This window comes from Ambystoma mexicanum, chromosome 5q (assembly GCF_040938575.1).
Source record: "Ambystoma mexicanum isolate Mex_15411 chromosome 5q, UKY_AmexF1_1, whole genome shotgun sequence".
NCBI lineage: Eukaryota > Metazoa > Chordata > Amphibia > Caudata > Ambystomatidae > Ambystoma > Ambystoma mexicanum.
The window spans coordinates 725142895-725170253 of record NC_090933.1 but is presented as its reverse complement, the minus strand read 5'-3'; the positions used below and the strand labels follow the sequence as shown (position 1 = coordinate 725170253).

The following is a 27359-nucleotide window of genomic DNA, read 5'->3' as shown; positions in this document are numbered from 1 at the left end:
GGGAGCCCATGGATAGACTTTGGGGTTGGAGAGATGCGGTACCTGGGCTTGAGGCAAAGGAGAAGACTTGCGGTCCTGTTCTGGATTAGTAAAAGGGGGGGGGGTGAAGGGAAAAATTGGGCAGAGCTTGGGAAAGAGGCTGTTGCAGTAGTCCAGCCTGTAGTAGACCAGAGCTCTCGAGACATGAGTTTCCGGGGGAAGGTGTGGAAAGAGGTGCAGCTGAAAGTGGGCCGCCTTGGCAAGGCCCGTGATGTAAGGACACAGGAATCGAAGATTACCATTTTTTTGCCTCACAGGAGGGTGAGGTGGCCAGAGTAAGGGGTGTGGGGGTGGAACCTGGGGTCCAATAAATCTCAATCTTGCTGGCATTGAGGCAGAGATAGTTAGCAGTGCACCATGAGCAGTGCACCATGCCTGAATAGCAGAAAGACAGTCGGGAATGAGAGAGGAAGGAGGCGGCAAGCTTGAAGGAGAGCTGTGTGTCTGCATAACACTGGAAGTTAGAGAAGGTGCAGATCAATTGGGCAAGAGGGGTAATGAAGATGTTGAAGAGCCAACTTTAAGGAGAGTTGGAATCGAGATTGGAGAGCAAATCTTCACCGGTGTTCAGGAGTGCAGTTTCTGTGCCTCTGGCTCCTCTGAAGCCGGACTGGTGGTTGTGGAGACAACTAACAGATTGATGCCCTGATTCATGGATTATTTGCACCAAAGAGAACGGGATTTGTGCGCCATTCTGCCCACAAATCCCTGTTTAACAAATGGGGATTTGCGGGCAGAATGGTGCCAAAATCCTATTTTTTTATTTTCATTTTTTTTCCCCCCGGCGCAAATCCATGAATCGGGGCTTTAGTATGGTGGATAAGCTGGGAGATGGCCAGCTTTTTCAGGTTTGCCCACTAAGGAGGTAAGGGTGTTGTCAGAAGGCTTTTTGTGAAGAGGGGTGCGCAAGGGACTGCTTGAGAAGTTGCAGGAAGGAACCAGTGACAAAGAAGTGATTTCAGATCAGCCATGGCTTGATCAAGAGAGGCAATGTCCTTGATAATTCTTGGGGGGCCTGTTTGGTTGAGACTCTTGGGGTGGACCTGTCTAAAGACCTTAAGTGAAATGGGAGAGGGTGTCCAAGTGAGGCATGAGAGTTGGTGAGGGAGAAGGGGGTGGTGGTTTCTGGTTTTTGTTGATCGTCTTTCCCTAAAATCTTTTGTGGTGGTTAGTTTACTTTTTTTTGTTTGTTTTTTTTGTAAGCAGTCCACAATTTAACATGTTTCTTTTTTCCCTCCCGTTATAAGAGAAGTGCGGTATCATCTGTGTAGAAGATCTCATACATGAGATTTACACAGTTGGAAAGAACTTCAAGGTAGCTAACAACTTCCTGTGGCCCTTCAAGTTGTCCTCCCCAAGAGGTGGCATGAAGAAGAAAACTACTCACTTTGTAGAAGGTGGAGATGCTGGTAACAGAGAAGATCAGATAAACAGGCTCATCCGAAGGATGAACTAATGGTGAGTCCTCGCCCTTCGATGATTGCTCAGTTGATTTTGGTGGTTCCTTGAAACTTGATAGAGGCGGGGTTTTGGTTTAATGGTAAAACTTTAAACACAAACTGTTGGAGCCAAGCCAACCCACTGCCACCTACCTTCTGACATCTGGCCCATGAAGCGTCAGTTGAGGCTTTTGCTGCCACCTTCGCCCCAAACTTCTGCCCCTGGCTGGCTCACATCCTGACACAGCGCTGTCTATGCTCTACTCTTCTCTCTGATACTCTTGATGCTCTTGCCCGGGTCATGAGTATCTGTTTGAAGCCCAAAGCCATGTGCAATTCTTGGTTCGACCCTGACCTAGCTACACTTAAACAGAAATGTAGGGTGGCCGAGAGGAGATGGAAGGAAGGCTTCTTGTTCATCCTCTGAAAAAACTGGCCTGCGCCAAAGGCAATACCGACTCTGTCCACACCAAGAAGAGACCCCACTTCGTCTCTGCGGCATCCAACAACTCTGCCAAACTCTTTAAATTCTGCAAGGAGCTGGCCAACCACGCTGCGTCTGTACCTCTCCTGTTGCCTCCCGGGCCCTTTGCACTACCCTTGCTTCTTACCTGGCCCCCTCTTGTCTCCTCCCCCCTCTTCTCCCCTCTCCTTATGTGACCTCTGGCCCTCCTACAGCCACCCCCGCCCTTTCTCATTCTGTCCTCTTATCCCCAGACGAGGTCTCTAGAAGTCCGATCTATGACAGTCTTATAACAGGGTCTCCCCTGTTATTCCAAAACCATAAAGGACCACATTGACCTCGCTCCTGCCCTGGCTGATTTTTGCAACCGAAGCACTCTATTCTCCAGAAACCCACATCTGACCCTTCCTGCCCGGCTAACTATCGCCCGATCTCCATCACTCCTTTTCTGGGCAAACTCCTGGAAAAGCTGGCCATCTCGCAGCTTAACCTTCGCTCTGATTCTGTTGGTTGTCTCCACGACCATCAGCCTGGCTTGGAGCTGCCAGAAGCACAGCAATTGCTCTCATGAACATTTGTGAAGATCTGCTTTCCAACCTGGACTCTTAACCCCTCTGTCCTCATCCAAACCCTCTGTCCTCATCCTACTTGCTCTTCTGCCTTCACGGTCAACCATACTATCATGCTCCACTGTCTCCATGACAACCTGGATCACTGATCAGTCTCTGGCCTGGCTTGACTTGTTTCCTCTCTGATCGACCCTCTGGTCCAACTTGGGTCCTTTCCTCCATCCGTCTAGCTGCAGTGTTCCAGGAGTCTAACCTCTGACCCTGGCTTTTCAACCAATAGCAATAGCTGGCAACTCTCACCACAGCATTGTCATGTTCTGCTCCAATATTCAGTGCTGTGCTGAGGACAACTCCTTTTCAGGCTTCCCTCGGCCACCTCCTCTCCTTCCCTCATCTGATTGCTTATCTGCCAATCAGGATAGGTGTGCTGCCAACAATCTCTCGGCACACTTTTACCCTCCTTTTCTGTCACTCTTTGGCCAGCCTCCCTTGGCCCTCCTCCCCTTACCCCCCCCCCCCCACCAGCAGCTAAGAACCTCAGGGTCGTCTTTCCTTCTCTGCCTAAATCTGTCTCAAGCCAGTCCTACTACACCTCCCCAGTTATTCTGCCTTTCCTCTCATTCCCTCCTCCCCCCAAAAAGCTCACTGTTTGTTGAGCCCTGGTTCTCTCTAGGTTGGATTATTGCAACAGCCACTTTCTAAATCTACCTGATTTTAACTCTCCGCCTTTGCAACTTATCCAGAACAGAACTGTGAGACTTGTCCTTGGCCTCAAGCCCTGTGAGACTTGTCCTTGGCCTCAAGCCCTGGGATTGTATCTCTCCAGCCCTGAAGTCTCTACTGGCTCCCAGTGGCTGCAAGGATTCAATTCAAGACCCTTTGCATTATCCACAGGGCTTTCTGGGCCCTGGGTCCAAAATGCCTTCCCTCCTGCGCTCTTAGCTCTTCCACCTCGAACTCCCACAGGGTCAGTTGTTTTTCTAAGAAATGAGCCAGGGGTAGATAATGTCTTTGGCTGGGGCCTCCCTTTGGAACAGCCTCCCTGCAACTCTGGGAACAATCTCCGGTTCTGGAAGCACCTCAAGACCTTCCTCCTCTTTGCTTCTGCCTTTGTTCCTCCTCTCCCCTGCTGATCTGTTCTGGCTCAGCATCGTGCACCTGGTTACCCTGACTTTTGGGTCCAGATAACTACTCGCTTTGCCACGCGCACAGACTCCTGGCAATCCCTTGCATGATCTGTAACCCTACAGGCCCTCTCCCTCCCTCCCCCCCCCACCCCTGCTCCCCTTTTCTGTACTTATCAGACACACCCTGTCTGTTACCTTAAACCTTGCACTTGCCGGCTGCACTACCACTGTTTATTTAGTCCTTGCTCTGCACTTCCCCTACCCCATGCACTTTTTTCCCTTTTCCCTCTCCCCTGAACTTGCACATTCTCAATGGGCCTAGAAAGGCTTTGTTTCTCCCTTGTTCCCCTCCCTTTCCTCGCTGTGCAACACAAGCGCGATACAAATCTGCCATGGCATCACGGGTGACCATTAACAGACCTAGGGTGTTTTTGTTACAACTACGCCGAGGTAAACTTACTGTCATGTCATAACGAGGCAGTTGATGCAGGATGTTTTTTTCTGATGGTAGTTGCCCTTTCAATGGTGAAATTGAATGTGGCCTTTTTTTGGTATGAGGTAACAAGGAGGGACACAAATATTCCACTAAAGGATCAGGATTTTGTGCAATGTAGGCCATCTTGAATTCTGTCATTGTCAGATGACCTAGTCTGTTTCGCCATATGCAATTGTCTGCAACTGCCTGAGGGTCAGGCAAAAGATGTTAACGTATCATCCTACTGTATTTATGGATATTTAAATGTATGCTTTTATGGAAATGTGCATTTCCAAAGGAGAGCTACAAAGCTTTGTTTTCTCTATATCCTTTTTTAACAGTGTACCTCTTGGTGGCAATATATACCTCTTCAGCAATGTTTGCAGCCTCAAAAATGCCCATATATAAAATGGGCATGGCTCTTTATTGGCTTTGTCCAGTTCTTGTCTTTGTGCCCAGTTGCCAGGACACTTTGCTCAGCTAGTTGTATTGTCCCCTTATGGAATCATTTTATATTGTGCCATATAAGTAGGCTTGTCTGCAGGTTGGTGTATTGTGCCCCTGCCTGTGGTATCCAGATTTTAGTCTGCTAAGCAAAAGGAGCAGGGATAATTGAGGTTCTAATTCAGGCGAATGTGATGAATTGGGTCAACGATGTTAGTGTGGGCGCATGTGGAATTGTTATATAGTGTTTATAGGATTAGTTGAGGTGCTTGGCGAAGAGGGACATTTTCACACTAATATTTGGAAGTGTGCAGGGTTGTGTGCTTGGGCATTAATTGAAATGTGTAGCCTAGTGTTAAGCCTGGATCTGAACCAGGGTGGGAACGTGCTGTTTCATCAATTAGCAAATGTCATGCGTCACTGAATTGCATTTTTAAGGATCATCCCCATTACTAAGTTGTGACTGCTTTTAGACCCCTTAAATGTCCCCAGTCGCATTGTGCTATTTGGCTTGTAAACTGCTGTTTGTACGGAATTCAAACTTCTCTGGAAATTGCTACACATTTCGATACTCCTAAAACCATTGCTCAATAACTCGCTTTACATTGCTTACACGAATCTTGCTATTGGTCCACACATCATTCACTTCCAATCTATATTTCTCAGTTACTATACGTTTTTAAAAATGTCTGCTTTTTAATCTAAATGAATTGCTTTTAATGAATGATAGCATTTCAACATGAGGCAAGTGTTTGTTTTTCCTGCGAGTGGAATCGGAGAAAGTTACTGTACAAGTGTGATGTAGTGAAGGCGTACCCTTTGTGTTGGTCATTAAAATGTAGACAATGGTCCCCTTTAATTTGACTACTGCAGGTTTTAATTAGAAATGTGATCTCAGATTTGTTTACTCTACTCAACACACGTGTGCAGTCAGAATATGTGCTCTTTCCAGATCTGTTGCATTAAATACAAATGTGTGTGCACTGCTTTCAATCTGTTGGAAGTGTTCCTTCAGTACAATAAGTTTGAGCTGGACATTGTCCCCAGTAAAACGTTTTGAAACATCCTTTCCCTGTCATATTACGAATGGGTCTGTTTGTGCATAAAGGCCTTCATAAACTTAAATTACGACTATTCACAGTGGGTGAACATTTGCATATATCACATCACACCAGCCGATAGTGGGTTGACCACACTAAAGCCTGTATAATTCTGTGCCAGCATGAGCAAAGTATTACATTTTGTGATGCTTCAGTGCATCAAAGATGGGTTCAGGTTTACATCTGGCCTCGCAATACAAAAGGCATTGGGCTTCAATAATCGTTAATGTTGCTTGGTACTCAATCTAAAGGTGAGGCACATGGCACCATATCGAAAAATTAACCTGTAACTTTCTTATTTCCCTTGGTTGGCTCCCAACCTCTGTTCCCTGGGTTTATACCCTGCGCAGTCTAGACTAGCAGTTTGGAGTTTGTGTTTTTATGGAATCTTGTATTTGGAGAATCGTCGGACTCCCTCGGTCTGGAATTACTGCATCAGTAAGGACAGCTGGTTGTCTGGAAACCATCTTCCAATATGTGCATGGGTTTCTTTTCTACAGCCTGTCTGCATATAAACCAACTCCAGGCTCGAAGCCTCTCTGCTTTCCCCAGCCATCTCGTTTATATGAGCATTAATCTGTATCCCCCCCCAGTCTTGGGAGGATAGCTCAGGGGCAATGTGCTAGCTTTGGAAGAAAGACAACATGGAGCAACACAGGTTTGATTCCCCCGGGTCCGCGTTTGGAAACCTCTGGGTATTAAGCACGTTTTAACCAAACAATCGTATCATTCCATAACACACTTTGTTTCTCCCATTCCTATTAAACTAAAAGAAGCAGCCAGATCACACCGGGGTAAAAAATGCCAATTTCGCTTTTGGGCCTTGCTTTGGCTGCAAACGGGAGGGATTGGGAAGACTAATACCAAGTCGGTGCGCACAATAACGTTTGGAGTGTTTGTCCATTATTTCCAATCTTTACGTGGTGGCTTACATGAATACTTACATGATTGGGTCGTCACCATATACTCCTGTTGTCTTTCCTTAAACTGCATCACCAAGTCCCAGTCCATAAGGAATTTCTGCTGTTATCCCCCTGATCGCATGCGTTAACCTTCCCGTAGCTGCTATGTTCCATATTTTCCATAGCTTCGTCAATTCTGATCTCCTTTCAGAAACATTCAGAAGTTACTAAAATATCATTATATGGTCGTCCCATTTTTGTTTTGCCCCATTCAGTGGTTTTTATACCCTTGTGTGTAATCTGTAATATTTGATCAACTATTTTTTTAAATAATTGACATCACACTTGTGCTGCAAAATATTTTATGTCTGAATAAAAGTTTTATTGGCTTTAAGGAAACACATGAGCTATGTTTCATGGCGGCAACCTTTAAAATGATCGTCAAGTGAATACATTTTGTGAAGTACCAACATCTGAAATTTTGTTTCTTGCTGATCATTCTTTAATTAGTCCATATAGTGCTCCCATTAGGTGTTTGTCACCTGAGTTAATGGTTACATTTTTCGAACTAGAGTCACTACCTTTACCCTGGGGTCCTGGGCCCAGTGTCTCAATTGGACATAATGGAATCGCTTTTACATTGGGGGGGGGGAGGATCTCCTCTCCTTCAAACAAGTTTCTTAGCTTCTGACAATCCCCTTTGCTGTCATTTGACAAATCTTGTCCCTGCCCACCCTGGCGTGAATTGCGGGCATCAGTGCTTTTTGGACCACTGCACCACTTCATCCCATGTGTACCCTACTAGGGAGTCAATTTCACTGCAGTACATATTACGAGGTCTGTCCTCCCTGAGGTGTAACCATAATATTTCTCTATATGTGGTCCCACCACCCTTCTGTCCATATTCCTCCACTTTTTCCCTCTGTCATCCCATAAAGTCCCTTAAGACTCTAATGTAGGCTGCGCACTAGTACTTTATGGGGTCGGGCTCCAGTCCCCACCCAATTCCTAGGCTGCAGCATCCACTTATATGGAACTCTTGGTTTCTTCTGCTCCCAAATGTGAAGGCATGCATGTCTGTAGTGCTCGGAAGACTAACACGTGGACCTTGTTGCAGGAATTGCCATGAAAACATATAACAGTTTCGGTAAGAGGACCATTTTCAGGGCATTGATCCTACCCATCCAGGATATGGATGGAGGGGGGTGGGGGTTTGAATGCTGCCACCCTATGCTCGTGCTCAGGTGTTCTAGGTGGATGGCGTATGTTATGATTGGTTATTTATAACGTGCTTAATACCCAGAGGTTTCTAAGCGCGGACTTGGATCGAACTTGTGTTGCTCCGTGTTGTCTTGCTTCCAAGGAGAGCACGCTGCCCCTGAGCTATCCTCCCAGTATATAAGCAGGGATGGGGGGGGGGGGCACTCCTGTATTGTTCCTCTGGATACTGCCACCGGGTCAGTCGGGTCCCCATTTAAGAGTAATCATGGGGAGGGGTTTTGGTAGTTAGCAGCTCTTTTGTGAATAAAGGCCTCCAACGATTCCATGTATTAAAATTGCGGCAAAAAGGCTGTAGTTTTGCTGCCGCAATCCATGTAAAGGATGCAGGGGACACTCCTGCATCCCCCAGACCATTATACTATTTACAGGGCCCGGGGGGGGGGCACTCCCGCTTCCCCTTAAATGGTATAACGGGATACACATTTATCGAGTCAAACCATTGTATTTTTGCTGTATTTTGCACTGTCGACATTTTTGACACCCAACTGCATACCCTCCAGACCCCATTTTGCACGAGAGGAAGAGAAATCTCCACTTCACCCGGTCAAAGGCCTTTTCCGCGTCTAGTGCAACAAGGGACAAAGTTCGCCATTTGTGAACTGAAAGTTGTCGCTTTTCCTGGTATTGTCATGTGTCTGCGCCACATATAAAGCCCAATTGATCAGGGTCTATTATGGGGAGAAGTGGTTCTAGGCGATTTGCCAGCATTTTAATATTTTGGCATCTGTCAATGAGCGCAATTGCCCTGTATGAGCCGCAGGCTGTCTGGTCCTTTCCTTTCCTGGCTTGGGTAGTACCTTGCCTTTTGTTTGTTCCATTGAGGGTGTTATCCTATTGCCCCCTCCCCCCCACGACCACCCAACTTGTTAAACGGGGAGGTCCGGCAAGAAGCCAGGACCTCCTTGTCCGACTTAAAAGTCGGACGTAAAGCAGTCTAGGGCCCAGAGCGTTATTGGTGGGGAGTGCAGTGATTGCTTTGCATGCTGCTCTAGCTTTCTCGAAGTCTGCCCTTTCTTGGGCCGTTACCCCCGGCAAGTTGCGTTTTTCCAGATATCCTGCCTGGCCATGCTCCTCTGGGTCCTCCGTTTTATACTCCCTGACCCACTGTAACCCCCCCCCCCTCCCCCCCATAGAATTTAATAAATTCCCTCTTGATGGATGTTTAATCCGTTCACCGGCCCCACATCCTCAATATCTTGTGTCCTAATTTTCAGGATAGTAATTTCCTTTTCCACATTCTTGGCTAGAATAAAGGTTGGGGACAGCTCTTGACGTTTTGAGCCTCAATGTGCACTAGCCATATGTGTGGACAACTGAAGGATCTTTTGTCTGCCTAGTAACTTGCTCTTTTAACCCCTGGGTTGTAGTAATAAAAATTGGTGTCGAACCCTATGTCCTTTGCATCAAACAACCCAACTCACTAGCGTTTTCAATGTCGGTGCTTCAGCTGATTAAAAATCAAGGTTTTGGTGTTTAAGTGAATCAAGGAGTCTAGCCTTTTTTATATTATGTTACATGACATTTGTATTGCCATTGTTGCTTTGAAGACCTCGGAGCCCGGTGTGGCCTTTGCCAGAGCATAGTCTGATAATAAAATCTGAGAAATTACATTGCAAGACACTAGAATTTATAATTGTAAGCAGATGACCAGCGTAGACTCATTGGCTTCGGTGTTTGTTTGCATGGATTGCTGTCGGAACATGTGAAAGGTGGGCATATTTTTCGTAGGACTATTGGGTGCAATGCTAGTGGAAGGTGAGCAGTATCTAACCCAAAGGCAAGTTTAAAGTTGAGGAATTTGCAGCACTTATCATGCACGTTATACGCTTTTTTCTTTGGCAAACCTCCCTGCTGCATAGCCGTGTATACAGCCGATGTCCAGTCTTAGTACTATGAAAACCATCAGATCAACTAAAGACAGCTACCATTTGTGAAAATGTGATATTGTATGACGGACTGAAGGATGGGAAACTATTGTTGGATAACTAGTTTGGTCGGGTTTAATCTGGGAGCAACCTTTCGTGTATAGAATTGTTAAGAACTCTGACTTTTTCTTAGTTCATTTGCCTTACTGGACCCGTAAAATAAACTTATGCCTTGAAGAAATGATCCACATGACTTGCCATCAGCAATACATGATTAATACAATTACTTTTTTTTAAGAAGTTCAATAAGACTCTTGCCCTTAAATTCTTTGGGTCGCTCGGGATGGTCACGACTGAAATAACATTTTATTATAAGGGATTCTAGTACATTGCTAGCTTTCAGGTAGTAATGAGCCAGGTTATCATTTTAGTATAGCTTGAATTGACTTTTACACTGCAGCAAGTCTAGTGAGATGGTTTTATTTTCTTCTATTGGAGAGGGCGTTTTTTCAAATTTTCGGTGAAAGCTGGCAGCTATTAATTCTTTCAAAACAGGATTACTAGTTTATTCTCAAAGGATGGGTGCCCTCAGTGCAGGGCCTTGAATATATCAATCATGAACTACCATTTTCTTAACGCCATCCTTTTTAGTAGAATTTTGCTTGGTATAGATATTGACCTATATTAGAGTTGGTAGGATACCTTCTTTTCTTGGCCTATTATGGGGTGTTAAATAAAAAATACATTAGCAATCGGAACAATGGGGGAATCTCAATGTATCACATGAGCTACCTCTTATAATCGGTGTAACATTTTAAGTTGCAATATAAAAGCCAGGCAGCAAGCCGCCTGTTCCCTCAGTTGTCCACTTGCACACAATTTATTTGCCACGGGCTAGTGTACATCTAGGGGCTGGCTTTAGCCTTTGATATTAACTTAAACCATGCTTGTTTTGTAGTAAGTAAAACAATACCCACATACGGTCTCATTTGACTAATTTGAGGGTAGACTTGTCACCCCCGGCCCCTTGTAATCTGTGGGACACTGTATTGAACATGGCGTTGCTATAAACGGCCCCTCTGCCATTTATCAGTGAGGAACTTTCAGTGCTTTCTGAATCGTTTGACACCATGTTAAAGGATATTTGTACCGGGCACTGTCGCCACCGGAGTGGTCCCCTGGTGGCTCTGAAAGAGGAGGGGGGGGTTGAGTTAGTGGGAGGAAGCAGGAAAAATGCAAGAGCAGTAGCACTGTATGCAATTTATGTAACCATTGCTTTCAAGATATGCGCCCGGTAGCCTCCGGGCCTGGTTTGCGCTATACAAATAAAACAAATACAAATGATGTGCTGTTGGCGGCCTCAGCCCGGTGGGCCCGTTGGCTGGGCCTGGGGTGTTTGCGGCCGTTAGTCGTCGTGTACTGTTGTGCGAGGATGTTTCTTATTTTTTTTTTTTTTTGTTGCATGCGTGTTGTGCTGTAGGTTTTTGGTTGTTTGACTTTGAGAGGTTTATGCAGAGGGTGAAATTGTTAGTGGAGTTGGTTAGTTGGCATCTCTATCCTGAATTGAGGTGCTGGGCTGAAGTATTTTCCCCTGGTGTGCTGCTGTCCTGATCTGGGCCCGTCTGGCATTCAAGGGCCCTTTCTCATCTGGCTCTCATAGCCCTACCTGTCCTCCCTTCATACTTGTGTGGCCAGTGCACCTGCCAATGTCAACAACTCGGGTAGTGTGGTGATTGCCAATATCTCGACAATTCCACAACACTGTGGTAACTAAGGGGCGGGTGAGGATGTTGAGTGGGGTAGGCTGGGGTAGTTGACTCGGTCTCCATGCGTGTCGCCTGAGTTAATCTATCCAGAGTCACCCGTCCAGGTGCCGTGGGGGTTTCCCTGTCAGTTATGGGGCCATCTGTGTCCTTTCCAGTTTAGGCATCCTTTTTCTCTGTTTCGGTTTTCAGTTTGAGTCTGTGGTGTTGAAGAGCCAGTGATCTCCTGAATTTTAGGTGATCTTGTTTCTTATTTCTTTTGGGATGTTCCAGGTTTTTGTGGCAAGTGGTAGAAGGAGGTGCCTCCAAGTATTTTCTTAAGGTATGGTTTAAGTTGCAGGCAGATTTCGAGGGGTCTCGGTTTGCAAATTTTCTTTTGTAGGAATTCTGCTCCTTGTCTGATTGCCCTGTGCATTATGCACATTGTTTTGAAGGTGATGCAATGTTTTACTGGGAGCCAGTGTAGTGTTTTTAGGGCAGGAGTGATGTGGTCTCTTCCATGGTCCATCAGCAATGCTGGAAATCACCTGGCCAGCTCATAGGACTTCTAACCTCTTCTGATAACAGATTGCCTGTAAACTGGCAACAAAGGGCCTACATTGGGTTAAAATGTTCCCCACATTACTACGAAACCTGGTGCTCAATTAATTTGCAAGCTACTAGCGAGCCACTCGCCACATCAATTCTATACATACTGACAACACACCATTTCTTCAAGAGTCAATCGCCCACTAGTGGCAGTGCACGTTTTGCAGCATGGTAGTCCGCTTGTGGATGCGTAGCAAGTTTAAACGTGCATGTTATACTGAGGGCTCAGATGACGCATGCACTGAAGGCAATATTTAATTTACTTGGACATACTTCTCGCCGGTGTTCCTTTTCTGTTCAATTATTGCAAAGAAATGGTCATCTTGTCACTGGTATTTTTGCTTGGAGGCAAGCATTACATATAGTACAACCTTCAATTACCACACATGGCAACTTTTGAAAACGGATGTTTACTTTGTTCATTATTGCAGTCTCCACGTTTACCCCAGTTTTCAAGAAAAATCGCAAACTTTAAAAAAAAACATTGTGCTAAACTCACATTTTCTACTCTGATGTCCCCCCCTTTTTCTCCATACTGAGGGCAGTCTGTCCCACAGGGACTTGATTAGAGCCTTTTGCAACTCAAAAAAATAAAGCTTCCTGTAAATTTGTTGTGCCTGCCCATGAGGACTCCTTCACCAGCCTTTTTACCTTCAACTCTTTCCTGCCCAACGAAAAGTTCAAGCTAACTCCTTCAGATACTGGGCTTGTGTTAAGTGGACAACTGGTTTTGTGCTGTGGACCGCACCACCTGCCCGTATGGGGACCCCCTTGAGAGATTCCTGAGGTTCTTCATCTGCAGGAGACATTTTCCACACAGGGCCCTCCCTCTTTAACTGAGCCATGCATACATGTCTAGCCATACTTGGGCAATCGGCTGGTCCAAGTACTCTCGTGATCAAGTAACCGCTTCGATTCAGGCATTGATGGATACTCTTCCGTCTTCATCGGCCACCAGAAACCACTTTGTTTCTGTCTGGAGACTCCTTCCTGGGATTTGTTTGGCGATTCTGGCAGTAAGTGGTAGTTTCAGAGACTTCTAAGATTGACTACATGTGTGCTATGTCTCTAGCATGCTTGAAAATTAGGCATTTTGGTACTTGTCTACAGGGTTTATGGTCAGCCCCTTTCCCAGCTGCCTTGGACTAGGATTTGACATGGAGCCAACCCTCCAACTTGACTCTGGGAATGACACTCGGGAAACGGACCTAGTGTGTGTCCAGACTCCTCCCTTTAGTGTTTTGAAACCACCTTAGGCCCCCTAAACACCTGGCCAAGTCCCCAGAGCAGTCTTCTCATAAATATACTAGAGCTTCAGGCAATATTCAATGCCCTGAAATCCTTCCTGCCAGTACTCCAAAGGAAGAGTCTTCATTCAAACACAGCATAGTATATGCATTAGCTTGGGTACCAAGATTTCACCCCACTGCCAACTTGTTAACAGTGCACATATGGGAATAGGTCACCTGGCAGCAGAATTTCCCTGAAGGCCATTTATCTGTCGTGACTTCTCATTGCGGACTACCTCAGCAGAATGTTCCAGGATCACGAATGAGAGCTCATGATCGTCTTGGAGACCACCTTTGTGCCTTTGGGGGTTCACCCTCAAATGGGTGGCTTCACTGTGGCAGTGGTTAGCCCCAAAACTGATTCTTGCTCCTGGTACAGGCTTGGGAGGAGTGATTCCCCTTCCTGCAACACAAGCTCCTATATCTGCAGCAAGGGGCACTTCACCATTCACCTCATTGCTCAGCTTAACCGAAATGGTTCCCGAGCAGCTCACCCTACTAGGCCATCTTGGATTATCTGCAGAAAATATGGAAAGCATCTACGCGGCCAAGAAGTCTTCTACCTGGGTCCAATACAGGAGAGTGAGTAAGACCAGATTGTGCTGCTGGGCTCTGAACCAGCGAGTGAATCAATTGTCCTGCTTTAAGTGCTTTCTTGAATTTCTTCTCTTGCAACCTCTGGCTTGTCTACGGATCATGTCGAACAGATTCGTCTGCCATTGGGGAAGATTGTAATCTGGTTATCCTTCACCTCATCCCACCTTTTCGCTAACACTTTAAGGGTCTCGCCAGACTCTATGCTCCGGCCAAGAGACCCCACCCAGCGTGGGATCTGAGCATCGTCCTATCATCTCTTGCGCTCAAACTGTTAGGCTTCGGCTGAGCGGAATTTCTTGTCATGGAAGGCAGGAGTTCTATCGGATGTTACCTGCAAGCCATTTGATCCGTTTATTAAGAATACTCGCAACCCTGCTCCAGGTTCTCACCAACTGTTCTCCCTCGCCTAAACTCCTTCCTAAACATTCTAGTAAACATGGAGCAAGGAACCTAACTAAATACAGAGATGCATATATATAACCTAGAAGATGCAACAAAAGTTTTGTTGGTGGCACTCACGTCTGCACATGTGAGGCCAAAGGCCTCAAGACACAAGTGAGTGAAGACTGAACAGGAGGAACAATGACTGATAGAGACACAAGGACAAGGAAGTCGGAGATCCAGGCCCTATCTGCTTCTGAGCTGTACAGTCTTCCATAAGGATAAGGTTGTCTTGCCTAAGGTTGTCCTTCCAGATCAATGAGGTAGTACACTCCACCTTTTTTCAAAACTCAGTCTCCTGCTGACGTTGCCCTTCAATGACGTCGGAGCCTTAAAACATTACTTGCATCGATGAAAGCAGTTTACAGGCCAGCAAACCTTGGTGCTGACTGCCAAAAGGTAATCATGAGCATCTAAGCTCATGATCGCCAGGTGGCTAGTCTTAAGCTTCAATCATCGTTATGCCATCCAGAAGTGAGAGCCCCCAAAGGGCACCCATGCAATCTGAGATGTGACCACTGCAGTGGCTTTTCAGCACAACGTACCCATCGATGTTATCAGCGGGGCCAGCACATGGTCTTCGCCATACACCTTTTGTAAGCACCGCTGTCTGTACTCCAGTTCTTGCATCCAACGTAAACTTTCTGCTGTGGAATCTCCCAACAGTGTGTAAGGGGTATGGGACCTAGAAATAAGAAACGAGTTGGTCACTATAGTGACTGCTGTACTCTCTAGTGCAGTCTCCTTTCCTCATACGACCCATCCTCCGTTCCCCATGAACCAGTAAGGTAATGGCCGACGACTGGTCAAGGACTGACGGGCGAGGGCCATGTATCTTATCAGTGCAAAGGCTCCGGTCCCATCCCCTTCGGAGGGACTTGCATCACTGTGTAAGAAAGGGACTATTGACTAGGACTGGCGGATAACATTCAAGTTGCAAGCTACTAACTAGCCATTTCAACGCATCCATTCTATAGATGCACCCAGCACACCATAGTCAAGAGCCAGTAGACACTATGGCGAGCAACTTAAAGTATTCACACTTGTCAGTTTTCAGTCCAGCTGAATGCCTGGGTCTGCCAGCGGTCAGTGTTTAACCTGCAGTAGCGAAACGTTAAGCCTACATTGGATATATCTGTGCCCTTGATGGGGGTGCACTGGTTAATGTCATTTTGGTGAAACGTCACTCATTTTAATGTTGGCTCTCACTGGTTCAACTGAAGCAGAGTTTAAGAATTAAGTGCTTATATGGAGAGGCTATACGCAGAAATTGCACTTGATGGAACCTAGTGACATTTGACTCTTGGCAAGTAAATTGTGTGCTGTGTGCATCTGTAGAATTAGAGGTGGCGAGTGAGCTTTTTTTATGGCTGACTAGTAGCTTGCACCTTTTTTACAATCTGCACACAAACTGCTTACAAAGGAAAGGTGGAGTGCTAACCTGCTGACTTTGCACCTTAGGAACTGCATCTTAGTCTTTGCTTCCCTGATTAATACAATGGTTAAATCTTGAGCAAACTTTTGTTCCCTTGTTTGCTGTAATCTTCATCCCCATTATAAATCCTCCCAGTGGGCTAAATTCATTTTTACCTCCAAGTGGTTGGACGATGAGTGCTTTTCCAAACTACCAGCTAAAAAGCTTTACATAGTGCAACTTGTGCCATTTTGGTAGCCTCTTGGTGCTTCCCATCCTCTAAAGGGTTAGTTTTAGTGGGGGGATGCAAAATGTGAATGCTGCAGTTTTGTGTGGCAGTCAAATGAACCATTGTTCTATATGCCTGTATGTTTATGGTTGAGGACATTTGGATTTGGGAATGTCTAGTATAGGGATTATTGTGCATTTATAAGGCGCTTATACAAGTACATTGTGGTTCGGAGACCACAGGGCAACAGGAGGGAACATGCAAATGAAATCAAAAAGAGGACATTCTAGTGACTTACTAGGCCTTGTGAGCATTCAGAACGTGCAAGAGTAGGGAGGTGGGGGGGGGGGGGGCGGTGGGTGTACCGGGAGGGAAGTGCTAGGAAGTGAGCTGCTTGTGCCTAAGTGAGTGGTCAGCTGCCAATAAGTGCAGGTCTATGGTGGCATGGGCCAGTGGGTGCCAAGGCAAGTGCTGGGAGCGGACACAGGCTGATGGCAATTGGGTGTGAGGCCAGGACTCAAGAGGACACAAGGGTATTGGTAACAACTGCTGCAACTGTAGGGGTTTAGCAGAGGAAGTGAAAAGGAAAATCTTGCAGAGCTTCCGGAATTTGAGATCCGGCTCAAGATTAAGGGGATGCTGTTCCATAGAGAGCCTGCTGATCAGCCACCAGCTCGTCGTTTGATACAGCGTTTGATACAGCGTTTGATACAGCGTTTGATACAGCGTTTGATACAGCGTTTGATGCCGAGGAGCGCAGGGAGTGTAATCAGAGCAAGTTGTAGATGGCGTGGTCCCAGCCCAATATAGCCTTATGGATGATGCAGAGGGATTTCAATTTGATCCTTGCAGCAACCAGAAGCCAGTGGAGTTTGCTCTGCAAGCAGATATCTGTAATCTGCATGTGTCATTCTGGTGTAAAACTCTTCGTACTGCATGTTAACCTGCACTCTTGAGGCTAGCCGATAGTGGAATGGTGGGGAGCAGATGGCGGGAGTGGAAACCAATAAGATATGGACGATCCAATATGTGAAGCGACCTGCATCGTAAATTACCATTATGAAAGTTGCAATACATGAAATGCAGCCACAATAGATAAACATGTATCGTATAAAATCAAGGAGCTATATTTAAGGTGCAACAGTCCAACTGGGGATAAGAATGAGATGCAGCAATCTGAATGTATGGTGTAACATGGTATGTGCAACAATTGCTAGTAGAAGAGGTGCAAGAATCGCAATGCCCGAACTTCTTCTGCCCTACTTATCCATTTGTGGTCTGCTGATGTTCTTCCACACCAAGTTCCAGCATCTCATGCCTCTCTACATCCTCAAACACACCGGCTCCCGAATGATTGCCCCCTTTGCTTCTCCCACACAGGGCAAGGGTTCTAATCTGTAGTGACAGCAAATTATGTTCATGATGCTGATGAGATCTGGATCTTGTCGCCCCAGCAAATTGCCTCTTACTACAGGGGTTATCCCAGTGTTTCTGCCACCAGCTTCTCGGGCTCATTTTTTTGATTCTTAACACGGGAGATCCTCAGAGTGCCCACACCTGGCAGGTGTCATCGCTGGTCCAGGTGTGTGTGTGTGTGCGTGGGGGTGGGGGGGAGCTTGCCTGACACAGTACTATTTCCATTCCTTTTAAAGATAATTTTGAGTGGATCGCAAGCCTTTGCCCTCTTCTTGGCATTCATGCTCTGCCTGTGATATTCAGCCCCAAGATGGAGACCATTCCCAGGCATTATCTGGAATTCCTATTGTCTGGGTGCAGAAGTAAGGCTCGGACACAATGGTGGCATGTTTTGGGGTAGAACACTATTTGAAAACCGGTTGGAAAAAGCCTCTGTCCCTTAAACTAAGGAGTTTCCTGGCCTCTAAGGAAATTGTCAGAATATCCAAATAAAGTTAATCACTGTCTCAAAGCCTACTTCTGTCCCTGGCATTAACTTAAATGAACTGTGCAGGGATGTTCTCTTCCTAAAGTAAAGTGTTCTTTGTATATCCAACCAACTGAAAAGTTTCCTGTCTCTGGTAATCACAAGTGGCAAAAATTAACAAAAAAACCTGTAGGACTCCAAGGTAGGGTTGTAGTCCTTTCCCCCTAGATTACTTGCATAGTATTTCTGTCTTTGGGGCCTCTCATGCCTGTATTTATACAGATGTCAATCGGCAGTTCACAAGAATATGCCCTTTATGCTACCCCATCTATCACACCAACATGGCACACTCCTTTTGACAAGCATAGGAAGTTTCACTGTTTTCTTCACTTATTTGAGGGTCCTAGACTTGCAGTGTTCAGAATGGCTTGGCTTACTGCTATGACTAGCAATATAACTGCTTGGTTCACTCTCCTGACAAACAGTTAATCTTTCTCATTTGGGTGTGGGGCCCAGACTTGCAATATTAAAATCGGCCTTGTAGACTCTCCTGCCAAGCCTTCGTCCTCTCATGGACTGTCTCTTTGGATGTGTGCCCAGGGTCCCAGACCCTCTTGATCAGCTTCTGCCTTCACTCCCTTGCTCTCTCAGACCTCCAGCACCACTCTGACAACCTGTGTACCTGTTTGCTTCCTTATGGAAGGTACTGGTGTTTCCCGAGCTGCTGCTGCGTCTCTGGATATGCCAGTTGCGTTCGGGGCTTGGTCGCTTTCGACAGCTGTCCTCTGCTTCTTCTTTTTCCCCTGCAGTGCATACTCTACTAGAAGCTGGTGCTCTGGATGCCCGGAGGTTCCACGCGGCAGCAACGCAAGCAGTCCTTGCTTCCTGGACCTCACTTGCACTCCTCTGTTCTTGGCTTCTCTCCTGCTGGCTCTCATCCCCTTTGCCGCTCCATGGCTCGCTGGATTCCTCCTTGGAGGATGCCTCTTGTGCCTCAGCTGTCTGGTGTCTAAACACCTGCACTGCGTTGCAAAAATTGCTTTGGCCCAATCACTTTTGTTAAGCTAGTGACATTTCTGTTTCTCCATAGTGATCCTTGGATCATCAGTACATAAGTCAGATGTAACCTACTTTGGATTCTCTAATGTTTCAGTCTTGTGAAGTAGATTAAGGTTACCAATACTTGAAATGGAGCCATATATTAGGTTGGCTAACTTGAATGTAGCATAGATTGATCAACAGAAGGACAAATGGATTTAACATTGGGGAAGAGTTTAGGTGAACTGACGCAGGGAATGCCTCTCCATATCCAATCCTGCATCTCTGAGGCCACAATTGACACCTGAACTTTCCAAAATCTGCAAGGAACTTGCCAATCCTACTGCTGTCTCTACTTCCCCACTTCATTCTCAGGCCCTCTGCACTGTTGGCCACCCATTTCACAACCAAAACACAGGACCTCCTGTCCCCCTCCCCCGATTGCACAGGCCTCCCACTTCCACCTAAACTCCCCCTTACCCATAGCACCTGATGAGGTCACCAAGACAGTCTGCTCTATGGAATTCTCGTCCAAACCGGTGCCGCCTTGCTCCTCTAGAACCATCAAAGACAACATTGCCTCTCTCGCTTCCTCCTTGGTTGAGTTCTGAAACAATGTTTTTGCCACTGGCTCCTTCCCTTCACTCCAGCACTCCCTTGTGCACGCTCTCCTAAAAAAGTAGTCTGCGGACCCTTCCTGCCAGTCTAACTATTGCGCCATCTTCACTAGCCCTTTCTTGGGCAAACTCTTGGAGAAGCTGGTCATCTCCCAACTAATCCTTCACACTAAATCTGTTGGCTGCCTTCATGACTACCAGTTTGGTTTCAGAGCAGCCAGAGGCACAGTAAGTGCTTGAACACCATAATGACTTGTGCTCAAATGCTCTCCTTATGCCCTTATTCTCCTCCAACTGTCCTCTGCCTTTGACACGTTCAATCATTCCAGCCTCGTAAATAGGCTCCAGACTGGGCACTGGATTGGTTAACCTCTTGCCTCTCAATCTGCCTTCCCAAGTTCAACTGGGCCCCTTTCTCTCCTGTACCTCACTCTCATCTTGCGGTGTCCCTCAGGGCTCTGTCCTCTAGCTGTGGCTTATCAACATTTACCTTGCCCCTCTTGATAACCACCTCATCTCATTTGCAACACAGCTCTCCTTTAAGCTTCGCGCTTCCCCTCCCTTTTCAGGCATGATGTGATGATGATCTATGCTTTAACACCAGTAAGACTATCCTTATTGGCACTCGTACTCCTTCCTCCTACACTCTGGCTGCCCTCCTTGGGGGGGGGGCCCCCTCCCCGCACCCTTGTGAGGCTAAAAATGTGGGTGTCTTCGACTCCTGATCACCTCAGATCTGACTTTCTCAAGAAGGCCCACTATCTGCTTGACCTCCTCAAAGGCATTCTCGCTTTCCTCACCTTTCCCCAGAAACCGTCTCCAGATCCCTGGTTTTCTCAAGGCTTGATTACTGCAACAGCCTCTTTTAATCTGCCTCTTGCCGCCCTCTTCAACTAATCCCAAATAGGATTGCGAGATTTAACCTTGGCCTCAATCCAAGGGACTGCCTCTCTCCAGCCCTAAAATCTCTCCACTTGCTTCTGGTGGTTGCAAAGATCAAATTCAAGACTCTGCATCATCCACAAAGCTTTCTGGGGCCTGGGACAATACATTCAGCTCTCCCTAAATACCACCTGCCTAGAGTCCTTCGGTCCTCTAGCTCCAATGAAGATCGCTTCTCTAAACGGAGAACGGTTGTAGATCGCTCTTCGGCAGGAAACTCCCGCTTGAACCGCCTCTCTGGCTTGAGACAGATCTCATGTTCCTTTTCCGCTACTTGTTCCCCCTTCCCGTTGGTCTCCCCCTACCGATAAGACTGGATGCCCCTCTCCTGGTCTCCTCTTACCGATAAGACTGGATGCCCCTCTCCTGGGTCAGGTCCTCCTTTGTCCCGTCTTGCCCTCACCCCTTCCTACCCACCACTTGCCCTCGGGCACCCTTCCCTGACTAGCCTTCCTAGGCTGCCCCCTCACCATTGACCCCACATCTTGCTCCCCCGCCTCCTGGCAATTGCACTTGGGCCCCCTATCCCCAGCACTTCTCCCTCCCCATCTGCACTTGTTCTTGATACTGCACTTGCACGATCTGAAAGCTCACGGCCTAGTAGGACCCTTTCTCCTGTCCCCCTCTCCTTTTTGTGGCGCCTGTACAATTTCTGCTGTATAGGCACTATACAAGTGCTCAATTAATGAAATGCATTCTCTTTACATGGTGGTCCACAATCCTATAAGGGGGTTCCTCCCCATGTGATCCTTTCTCCTTGCACCACCCCCAGGGGCACTATTGAATTATGGACGCACCGCCCTGGCCCCATGAGAAAGCCTTTCTTCTATGGGAGAAGGGGGCCACATCCTCACATTCCACTGTTCAAAAGGAAATCCTCCCCTTAGCCTCCCAAATCTGGGGAAGAGGCTGTGAAATGATTCTGAGGAATCGTAGATCATGCTTCACCCCATGCAACCACGGACCACAACAAATGTGGTGTTTGCCCCTTTCCCTTGAGGCTAACGTGTATATGCCCAGGTCAACTAGACTACATTCAGTGTCAAGATTACTGCTCTTTCTGATTTCAGGAGGGTGTGGTGTTTTGACTGCCCTACCTGTCCTCCACAGCCCCCTCATCCTGCCCTCCTGATAGACTTTTATTGCAAATTTAATTGAGAGATACGTTAAGGGAGTGGTTCCACCCCCCCCCCCCCCCCCCTCTGCAGAGGTGCCTGGGGCTTCTAATTTCATATTCTTTGTGCCCAATAAGCACCATGCTGGGCTGGGGGTAGTGCTGGACCCCCTTTCCTGATTAAATTCTCGAGAGAATTTAAGATGTTGACGTTAGAGCAGATTGAATCATCCCGAAGTGCAGGGGATTTGTTTGGACCTAAAGGATTCGTATCTGCATGTGTAGATTTGAAAAGTGCCTCCAAAATTACTTGCGTTTCTCTAGAATATGCTGGCATTTTCAGTACGCTGTTCTGCCCTTCGGCCTCATATTCGACTTGATATTAACCAAGATCATACATTCTATTGCAGATGTCATGAGAACATGTGCATTGTATCTGGATGGTGAATGCTCCTCTCCAAAGGAGTTTTTCTCTTCAGATTCTTCTAGACCTGTTTGACCCCCTCAACCGTTTGAAGATTGGCTTGGGTGGGACAACGTAGCAACTAGGGTGTTACCTACACCAGAGAGGACAGTGGACCTATATAAAGCAGCCTCTGGCTTCCTCAGCAGGCCAAGCGCCTAGCTAGTTTCAGAAGTTGATGAGCTTTCCGAGGCTGTTCCTTTTGCCATACTTCAAATTGGGCGAATCCATTTAATTTTTCAAGGCTTTGATTGCTGTAGCCTGGCAGGTCACATTCCCCTCAGTCACCCGAGTGGCGTTGGGGGTTTTCTTTGGCAGCAGTTGCATGCAGAAGCTCGTAGGTGAGCTCCTTGGAGAGCTTCTGCTTACTTTGTAGGAATTCCAGGGCTGGGGCAGTGATTGTATCTTGCCTGGAAGTAGTTTATTTCTGTTTAACAATCTTCAACTGATTCTATTGCTAGGTGGATCATTGAAGCAATTGTGGAAGCTTATAAAACATGTTCATTCAGTGAGGGCAAAGGCCACATGCACATGGTCGCCTTTCCGAGTCCGGTGTCCTGGGAAGTGATCAGTGCAGCCACCTGGTTGACATTTTTCAGGAATTGTGGGGTGTGCTAGCTCTCGCTTTGCATCTGTTGGCCATTTTTTCTTTTTTCCTTCTAGACTAGATTGGCTGGTTTCACAGCACAAATTCTTTAGGAGGAAACCATACGGTAAAGGGGTACAGGACGTAGGATTAAGTTACTCACTGTAGGTACTACTATATTCATAGTACCCTTTCCTCCATATGACCCTCCATCCAGCCTCATAACTAAGTTATCAGTAGACCTTATGCAAAATTCGGGGGGGGCTGAGAGGCAGTGGGATTGAAAGGTGTAGCCATGCCCTATGGCTGCGTTTAAAATGCAAGGGGGTGGGGGGAGCATTCATGCAGTGCAAAAGGCTGCAATGCCCATACAGTATGCAGGAAACTGGACTATGGACTAGTAGGCGTACAATAGTGACTGTCACTCTGTGAATAACATACTAATTTGATTGCTTCAGGGGGTCTTGTACACTGAGGAATTTCACTTAAAGGTTCTCAGAACATTGTTGCAGGTATCTACAATGGACTGCTAGCACAATACTTAGGTGAGGTATGGCTGCCCACTAAGGGCATCAATCTTAACTCGGTCTATCAAGTTTAGCTTCATCTAATGAAAGCTGTGTGAATATTGACTATTTGACATATTTACAATTTACTTGTGCAATATAAGCTAAAGCAGTTGCTCATAAGATGGTGTTCGTGTTTTGTATTTATCTTATAAAATCAACAAACTAATGTTTGATATGTAACTTGTTCTCTTTTTCTTCTAGATGCCCGACTGAAGATCCCACGCTTGCCTGTTGCCAACATGTCTGTTAATAAAGCTCGGTGTTACAAAAGAAACTGGTGCTGTCTGTAGTCTAGTTTTATTGTCTGGCTAGAGAAATTCTATAAATGGGGAGCTGAGTACTCCACAACTCATGGCTGAATACTTATTTTGTTTGGCCAAAAACCTGTTTCCCCGAATATTTACACCCCTCAATTCCCAACCACCCTCGAGCTTTAACGTTTACTTAAGTTAGAAGGGGGGCCTGCCGCACAAGACTAGCATGTAATCTTCCTGAAATGATCAGCGTGCATTATGGTGAAGTATGGTTTAGGGAATGCCATTTCGTAGAAGCCAGGACTGCTGTACATGATGGGATAGATTTTGTCGTAGTGTGGGTATTGGGAATTGCAGTGGCTTTTCTTGCCGTGGCCTATAATTAAACTTTCAGTTCACCCCAAGTAAGAACATATGCCAATATTGGTGGAAAAAACAGGGGACTCTAGGACTGAGCGCCAGTGTAAAGCTTGATTGTTTAATAGCACAATCTGTTACACATCGTAACTATATGGAAAAACAGTAGCCCTCTACTTGGTTACGCGTTTCGGCTCCCACAAGCCTTTGTCAAATCAGGGCTATATTAGTTTAAAACGAAACCATAGTTGTATTACAGTATTGACATTCATACCATAATTCAAAATCACGTATGGCATGTAAAGATTGCACATTGCAAAAAGTCCACATATTGAAGTTGGACAGAGAAACAAGGGTTGGTGAAGGAGGATTAAGCGGTTTCAAGAAAACATGTCATATAGACATATGAAACCATAACACAGTAACATAAGAAAAATATTATGTAAGAATAGCAATAAAAATCAAAAGAAGTAAAAAATGCCCATTAGTTCAGTTGTTGCAAGAAATATTACTAAGTGTAGTTTTGTAATTGCATCGAGTAATGTAACTTTAGCTTACCCAATATTAGGGCTATTATGTCCGTATGACTGTTGTCGATATATAATAGGGACAAATACCAATGGTAGATAATCTGTAAACACAAGAATTAAAATAACCCCCAATTAGTCTGACAATCGAATGTTCACCTGGTGGGTTGCCTCTGGTGCGAATGGAGGCAACCCATATTTAGTAAGAGATTGAGGGCATGTCGCGGTCAAAAAGCCATGCTGCATTGTGAGGTGGAAGTTAACGTTTAGTGGCACCGCCACGTTGTACAAGCAGCTCGCTAATGGTGAGACACCTTATCGAGTTCAACAGTAAGCCGTATCGAAAATGAAAATCAGAAAGCGTATTGTCGCATTGACCATGTTCCATAGAACCTTAAATATTTGTGGGATAACGCTGACGTACCAATCATACCCATACTCGCAAATACAAAAGCTTGCATACGCGAGTATTAAAAGTGAAGCGACTTACTATGCCGCTCTGAATTTACTCGCGTCGGCTGCTCGAACGGTGAAAGCAGCCGGTGCCATTTTGGACAAGCTTAAAGTGTTTGGATCCCCACGGCAACGCAACCACGCGTTGCCATGGAGCTCTTTCCTGAGAGGCGAAGCAGCCTCAAGTTAAAGAGATCTCTCTCCTAGACCGCATCGCTGCCTTTTGCCACCCTATTAAAGAGCAAGCTATGCATACAGGTGGTGTTCGAGACAGTTACTCTGAAGGACATATTTACGTGCATTTCCATTGCATATTAATTCTCGACCAGTTCGTTGTAAACCGCATGATGTCTACAATCTATTAAAGAAGAAAATGAGCAACCACGCGTTGCTCGGGAAAAATTCTCTCCTAAATCATATTACTGTATGTTGCTGCCGACGGCCGCCATACCGGAACATTATAGCTGAAGTGAAGGCTTTCTGGTTGCTCTGAAAGACAGGAGTGCATTTTCATTGCATAACTATTCCCAACCGATTATTGTGGAAAAACATTGTGTATAACTCCATGTATACAATCTGTTTGAAAGGGAACCTGTGGAAACGCAAAGTCCCTGTGCGTGGCTAGTGTCACTAAGCCTCCCACAACCCCTCAAGCAAAGATTATTGATTAATGCAGTAAACTAATGAATGCATTCTATCACGCTATTGCACACAAGTCAAGTCACCAACTCTTTAGTAGAAGCAAGTGTCCTATAGGAATGAAGCCATCTCCTTGTCATTGTTGAGACCTGTAACGGTGGAATTGAAAAAGCATATGATGCGTGCTTCAGACTGCCGCAGGGCCTTTACTGTCTCCTCCTCGTTTGCTCAGTGTTACTCGTTTCAAACCTATAAATCTAATGTCACATTTATTGTGCATCTGGTGACAATTTTGCCAATGTTCGGTTAAGGGCAAGGAAATGTCTTTACTGCCAATCCTGGCCAGGTGCTCACAAATACATACTCTGTTCTCTTTTGGTACTACCAATGTAGATCTTTTTGCAGACACAAATGATACAGTACACCACGAATTTGGTTTTGCAATTGAGCCCTTGCTGGATTAGCCATTGTCTGCCATAAGGATCCATAAATTTGTCCGTCTGATGGTGCGCATACCTACATTGTGTGCACATTTCCTGAAACCACTCAAATTGCTGGACAGCCAGGTTGTACGGTTCATTTGTTCAATATCCGGCAACAAAGATGGACTGAGCATGGCTTTGAGAGTTCCAGCTCTCTTGAAAATCATACGAGGTCTCATCTATCAATTTTGTAATGTGTTCAACAAAAATTACCAGTGGTTTTCCAATATTCGTTTGATCTGCTGATGATCCCTGCAATATTGTGTTATAAAACTTGGTCCATCTGTACTTTTGTCAGCTTTGGGTTGAAGAGTAACTTGCTGTTGCATCGATTTTGTTCTCTTGTAAGCGGCCTTGACACATTTTCTGAAATGATATCGTAATAGCGAGCATTCCTCTTTGAACTTGCTATCCTGTTGGCAATTCCGTCTGTCTCTAATATACTTGCCTAATGGCATATTCCGAATTGTAGGATGACAGCTGCTTGCATGAAGCGTGGAATTGACCTCTGTCTGTTTCCTGAATGTCCTGGTGTATAGCTGATTGCCTTCTGGTTGTATCGTCAAATCCAGGAAATGAATGCTTCTGTTATTGCACTCTCCCACAAACTGGATGCCTTAGCAATTTTGATTCAAATGGTCGACAAAGTCTTGAAACTCCTCAGTACATCCATCAATGATGCAAAATACATCATCAATGTACCGAGTCCACATTTTAACCCTGTTGAGAAAAAACAGAACTGTGTATACTATTTTATCTTCAAGCATGCCCATAACAAGGTTGGCTAGGGATGGAGCATATTTAGTGCCCATGGCCACTCCTTTAGTTTGTTGATATATATTGTTGTCGAATGTGAAAAGGTTTAGATCTAAGGTAAGTTGCAACATTTCCTTAAGCATTTGAATTTGGTTGTATGAGGCAGTCATTCCTAAAGGTATAATCGATGGAGGCGGTTGCCCACTTGTGGTGAATGGAAGTATAGAGGGCCTTAACATCCAAAGTGGCAATATTAGTGGTTTCGACAGTGTTTGACCGTGAAAGTTAGCTAGCTCTAGCTTTAAGGGGGTCAAAGTAGTGGAATTTGAGATTTGCAAATCTTAGACGTGCATGCTGTGTAACAGGCTAGCTATCATGTAGTGGTCGGCTCGGAGTATATTTTCTAATTTAAAAAGGAGCCTACCTATCTTTTTTTTAGATCTGCCAGAGCGCCCAGAGACATGAAAATGGCAGTGGTGCACAGTAGAATTCGCAACATAATTTAACATACTATCCCTATCCTACATATACAAGGGTTCATGATGCTTCATGCAATCGCACATCAATGTAATCACAACAATGGTGGGGGTTTTTCCCCAGGCTTTTGCAACACGTTTGCCAATACATGCAACCCCACCCGGTGTCATGGGTATAC

At 45.8% G+C, this 27359-nt stretch overlaps 1 protein-coding gene across 1 annotated transcript in view; it reads left to right on the top strand.

The window, feature by feature from the left end:
• Positions 1–23510, top strand: part of RPL7 (ribosomal protein L7) — a 46316-nt gene extending 22806 nt beyond the window's left edge. Inside the window, exons 6-7 of the mRNA XM_069621211.1 lie at positions 1287–1497; positions 23438–23510. Of these exons, the coding sequence (XP_069477312.1) occupies positions 1287–1495 (209 nt within the window). The 3' untranslated portion in view covers positions 1496–1497; positions 23438–23510. The remainder of the gene's footprint in view (positions 1–1286; positions 1498–23437) is intronic.
• The last annotated feature ends 3849 nt before the right edge of the window (positions 23511–27359 follow it).